This window comes from Mesoplodon densirostris, chromosome 7 (assembly GCF_025265405.1).
Source record: "Mesoplodon densirostris isolate mMesDen1 chromosome 7, mMesDen1 primary haplotype, whole genome shotgun sequence".
In the NCBI taxonomy this organism is placed as follows: domain Eukaryota; kingdom Metazoa; phylum Chordata; class Mammalia; order Artiodactyla; family Ziphiidae; genus Mesoplodon; species Mesoplodon densirostris.
The window spans coordinates 96,074,208-96,080,343 of NC_082667.1; the positions used below are offsets into that span (position 1 = coordinate 96,074,208).

Genomic DNA, 6,136 nt, shown 5'->3' on the forward strand with positions numbered 1-6,136 from the left:
CAGAGAAATAATTATAATTTCTCAGTTCAAGGATGTTAGGAAACAAGATATTCTTTTGGTCTTTGAAGGTGTCTCTTTTCAAACTTAGTAGTAGAGGCCAGTAAAAATTGACAATGAGGGTTTTCAAATTTGAAGACTCTTATTATGTATTTTATATAATCACTTACCTATATAATAATTTATCTATGGCCTATAGATTTTACCTTACCTTATGATACCTATCACCATGTAATGGTACTGGGCACATAGCAAATGTGCAATAAGTACTTGTTAAACAGATGTGAATTGACAAACACCATTAATTATATCACTCTTAACAACATAGCTTGGTATTGCTTTTCAGCCTTCTGGTGATACGATGGGATAGGACATCATATTCAATTATGTTAGATCCTTGGAAGAAATAGTAGTGTCCTAAAAATGAAAACAAATAAATAGTTTAATTCGATGCTTGCATTTCTTTAAAAAAAAAAAGAAAGATAACAGATCTGTGTTTTTATAGGTTATCTAGATTAGATAAAGTCCAATTCAAGATTATAAATGTTGGGTCCCTTGGCTAGGTATCCTGCCCCCAGATCTCTTCCTACTTCTAGTCATTTCACCATAAATATCTTCATTAACTTTATTGAGAAGGTTGTTTGGTCTTTAAAGCCGACTCTTAAAATAAAAATAATTTTGAAAAGTCACACTCCAGGTGGAGAACTCAGAGTGGAAGAGAGGAGAGTGGGCTCAGGTAGGGTACATAGAAGCTTTGATGGGGAAAGTAAACAAGACACGGGGGTGGGAATAAAACCCAAAATTTCTTGGCCTAAGCAATTTTGCTTATGCTGACCTTGCTTGAAGACATTCACAAATACAAACTCAAACAAACTCAAGCTTCTTTCATCCCACTCTCAGCCCCAGTCCATGAGAGCCCATGAAGGGTGGAAGGGGCTGAAAGGAAGGTAAAGAACTCAAGATAGAAAAACATACAAAACACTCTTGCTTGTCTGAATTTTGGCTGCTATATGCTCACTCACATGTACTGTGCAGCATGATGTGTTCAGAAATTCCAGAGACTCAAAGACACATGGAAGCGGCAATAATCATATGCTCCCTGTCTGATAGACCACCCTAGCAGAAATACACCATTGGTTCCACCTCACTCTTTCTTCTAGCCCACTTATTCTGAGCCAGACACATAGTGGATTTTCTCTCTGTGACCCTATGGAGAACTGAAGTGTCCTTTCTTTTCTAATTTGGTTCCCTGTTCTCTGATCTTAGAGGCTTTATAATCAGTTCAGTATTTTAAAAAGGAATTTCTAGTATTTTCATGGTTTCCTAATCTACTTACTGTTGTAATAGAAGACTGCATCAATTTTAGGGCCAATTCCTGGGAAGTATGTGGTAATCAATTTGGGATAACCGGGGTCCATGGATTGTCTTCTCTCATTGTACCTGAGCAAAGAAATAACCAGCAGAAACTGCATCAGAAAATGGATTTCATGACATTAAGCTTGACATTTCATGATTATGAATCACAAAACCCAACTTATTATCTCTTGAAAGGCTCTTCCTGAAAGGGTTTAAACTTCACCCATAAGAAAACCAAGGACCTAAACAGTTCACTCATTTACTCCAAGTTTCTACAGGACTCAAACCCTCAAAGAGAAGATAGATATTAAAGTTTTATCCAAATGCAGATAGTATGAAATTATTAATGAATGCATATCTTTATTCGGCAAAATGGTAAAGAAGTTCAACTCACCACAGAGAGACTGAAAGCCATGTATGTCAAAAGCAGAGAGGTGAAATGTGTTGTAGTCAGTATATCTGTAGGTGGGGAACATTATGGCCTTTGGATCTTTGGAATGGCCAAGACCCAAGGGATGGCCAAGCGCATGAACAGCAACTAAGAACAAGTTTGCGCCTAAGAGGAAACCAATCAAAAGAGGGAAAGAACAGAAAAATATATTGACATCTAGAAAATCATGACACATCTGACACAATGAAAAGGGAAACATTTGGCAATACTTTACTTATTTCCCATCCTTCATGCACAAGTTTTTTCAATCTTGGCACATTATAGGCCAGATAATTATTTGCTGTCAGGGCTGTCCCGTGCATTACAGATATTTATAAATCTCTGGTTTTACCATTAAATTCAAGTAGCACCACCCCCCTTCTAGTTTTGACAACCAAAAAAAAAAGTCTCCACACATTTTTAAATGCCCTCTTGGGGTAAAATTGCCTCTGGTTAAGGACCACTGCACTATCAGACAAGTGAAATACGTTCTATTTTTTAAATTTCTGGAATAACTCACAGCTGGGTTCATTGCTTCTAAATAATTCTCAACCCATATGACCCGTTCTGCTTTTACTCTTAATCAGGCTTCACTGGATATAGAAAAGTCTTTAGTAACCATCCTTTACAAAACCCAAATCTAAGGCCATATTAAGTTCCAGGTGCTATGAGTCACTGAGAAATACACCACATTATGTCTAAGCCTTATACAACCCAAAGAAAGCCATCGTGTTCTCTATTTTCAGATGAGGACACAGTATCAGTAAGATTAACTGACCAAATTAGTGCTTGAGCCAAGATTCAAATCCAAATTTCTTGACTCTAAAAATTCCTTGGCTCATCCTTTTCCTATACATGATTCTAAATGAAATCAGAGACTATATTTATAATTTAGACATATTTACACTACCAAGTTATAGTCATGCCTGTTCATTTTTTTTATATATATGTCTCAAAGGATGTACCTTTGTAGGTAAGAGACAGGGAGGTGTCTTTTCTCTAAAATTTCCTAATTCTCAGAAGATGTGAAAATTCCTGACTGTTATTTTTTTTAATCTGCATTCTAATCTAATGCATTCATTTTGGTCTTTTTTTTCTATAGCAAAATTGAAGCTCAGAGCTAACTTCCCAGGGGCACACACCACTTAGCTACAGAGCCTGATCTTGAAATACTCTCCAGAACCTAAGGTGAACAAAGAGTTCACACCTCTCTGGGGTCATGTCTAGGAACACAAATCTTCCAAGAATTCCCTGTAACACACGGGTCTATTAACTAACTCAGGGATGCTTTCGCTTCTCTCAAATAACAAGAAAGAAGAAGAAAACACTGATTCTCTCCACTCTGCATAAGACTGGGAAGAGTAAACAAAACCTTTTACAATTTAGCCTAAACCTGAATTTATCTTATTCCCAATTCCTATACTACTTTGTACAAAAGATCACCATTGGTTCTCATCTCAAAATAATGGATTTTTGTTTGTGTTCTCTTTCCTTTTAGATTGTGGGCTTCTGGAAGGACTGTGTCTTTTTCATCTCTGAATCCAAGCACCCTCATCACTTAACACCTTAATAGAAGCTCAGTAAAGATGGTGGGACTTGTTCATTTAATTTACTGTGTCAAAATTAGGCTGAGAATAAGTATTTTAAGTTAGAATTTTCATAGATAATTTAAATTTTTGAAAGTTTAGAATCAAACAAATTAAAATAAGGCAGCATGGCAAGTAGAAAGTATACACTGGGCTAAGACAAGAGCTAGGAAATAAATGTTCTGGTCCCAGCTTTTTCACAAGGTAGCCACTAACATTCTCTTTTCTCTATCTGTAAAGATCTGTATTAAATGACTTTCCTAAGTTTCTTTAGAATTTTAAAAATTCTGCGAGGCTAACCAGAATAAGTTTCTCCTGTCAGATGAAGAGATTACAAACCCCAAATACTCTTGGATAAAATTTAGACAAATTTAACATGTCTACTAAAGATTTGAGGCTCAGCAAGGACCTAATCCTACATCATTTGTCTTTTGATAGTGAAAAATTTCACTTCTCAATCAAGGATTTCATAAGCTTAGGCCATGTGTCAGACTAAAACAAATAGCCTTTCTGGTCTATAAAAATATCTCCATCCAATGCATGCAATATCAACAAGAGAGGGGGGAAAGCTAAGTAGAGCATATTCTTGATGATTTTCTCTTCATTTACTTTCCACATGAGTCAGTCATATAATCTAGAATTTCTAATAGAAAGATTAAGAAGGCTTCTGATATGATGGTTTGAATTTTCTGGTGGATAGTGACTTCTCTAAATAACAGGGAATACTAGTCATCCTCATCCCCCAACTGTCTGGGTTGGATGATGAATTATAGCTCCTCTGTAAATACACACAGGTATTTACACTGATCTTTAACAAGATCATCGCTAAATGATCAATTGGGCATTCTGAAAATTTTACCCCAGAATCACAAGAGATGACATGACCTCATAAACCTGTGTTTCTTTATAAGGATCTCTAAATTCTCTATAATATAATTTCATCTTTATGTGTCACTATGAATCTAAGAGATTGTCAGCATACAATGAATCATGCAAATGATCACCTCTATCCTAGGATTGTTGGCATACACAGAATTAGTATCTGTGTTTGCTCAAGTTTATGGATTGTACTGCCAAAAACTGATTCCCTAAATAATGGCTTTTTTCTTTCCATAGTATGGTCCTTAATGTTCCTGAATTTATACTAATAAATTAATTTATCTTCATAGATTCTTAGAACTGACTTTTAAAATAATCTAGTCCAATATGCTCCATTTATAGACAGTGAAATTGAAACAGTGTTAAATTTTTATTTAGTGGCAAAAATTTTAATCATAAGAAGTTTTCCTATCTTATAATCCCTTCTTAGAATGTAGCCTTTCAAAAACAGGATATAACTTAGAATTTGTTAGGATTTTCCTATTGTTTTGGGGTTTGGGGAACCTACCTTTGTAGCTTTTAGTCCAGATTTCAGCCTCATCAAAATGTGCATCTCCTCCAATACCAGGTCCAGGTCCAAAAGCATGGGCTAAGATTCCCCCTCTGCCATCAAAAGAACTGAAGTCTCCATGTGCTTATTAAAAGAAAAAAATAAAAAGAAAATTAGTACATCTATATATGCTATAGGTCATGCCAAATGAAACAGATAAGGTAAGTCCAAGTTCTCTACCTCCAAATGAAAATTGTTTCATGATGTCAGCCTTGCTTGCATTATCTTTCTGAATTTCAGTGAGGTCACATCACTCCATACTTGAAAATCTTTCTGGAAGGCATAGTCAACATCCTCAGGCTTCATGTCAGGAGTGTAATTGCTAATTCTTTACCAGCAGAACAACAGAGACAAAAATACATGGAAACCATGTGTTAATTTTGTCTTATTACAATACTTCATTTCTGCTAACATCATTTGAGAATGAAGCATTTCATAAATCAATAGGCCAGATGAGAAAAACTTGCTTCATTAGCTACAGAAATATGTATCCTTGGACACCTTAGTCCTTAAACAGAATCTAACTTGATTTCTACTCATTTATGATTTACAGGTCATCATTATGAAGGATTTACATTTGTAGACGCTTATGCCTTTTGCTCCTGCTCCCAGACTTCTGCATTTATTCATCTAAGTAGTCTATAAAATTTTCTCTTGCCTATTATTTATCATAGATTCAGTTTTATTCTCCTTTTATTTACAGCCTTTCGACTCTGCTCTGGACTGACAAGCCCAAAAACTCCATTGAGTGAACAATCCTCCCTCTAGAGACACTATTACACAGGCATAGTGTTAACAATTGAGGGAGGATTCCTGTAGACCTGGGAGAAATTAGAAAATACTTGGCTATGATGTTATACCTGTGTGTGATCAAACGGTTCTTCTAGACTAGCCTCCCTGGCATTACTCTGAAATTATGAACATGGGGGACTCCACATCGAGGTCTGTGCATCATGTCCAGAGTAGATGTGTCCAGTTGCCCTGTCACTTTTAACCCCAAGAACTGATGCATTTCCTGGATTTTATCTTCTATGAAGTTCCTATTAACTTTCATTTTTGTCATTGGAGTTGTTTCCATCTCAAGGCTATAAAAGGTTACCAAGTACCTCTGGAAAAAATATATATTTATTAATACATTATTTTATGTGGAAAGGTTTCTGTTGCAGCTCTGTATTTATAACTCAAATACACACTGATTTTTTTTAAGGCAAGGGTTAAACCAATTTATCCTGTTCCTTTTCAGTACAAGTTCCTTAAATGTCCCTCTTTATATAGCTCTTAGGCCAGGCTCTGTAAATACGAAATTCATTGCATGACTCACAGTTGATATAATCCTTT

At 35.7% G+C, this 6,136-nt stretch overlaps 1 protein-coding gene across 1 annotated transcript; it reads right to left on the minus strand.

The window, feature by feature from the left end:
• Window positions 1-313: 313 nt before the first annotated feature.
• LOC132494234 (macrophage metalloelastase-like) lies at window positions 314-5,918 on the minus strand (the record flags this gene model as incomplete). Its single annotated transcript, XM_060105238.1, is given in 8 exon segments — window positions 314-414; window positions 1,334-1,437; window positions 1,617-1,641; window positions 1,748-1,909; window positions 4,757-4,882; window positions 4,979-5,020; window positions 5,023-5,126; window positions 5,659-5,918. Coding segments are annotated over 8 exon segments (924 nt in total), but the record flags the coding sequence as incomplete, so codon positions are not given.
• Between the last annotated feature and the right edge of the window lie 218 nt (window positions 5,919-6,136).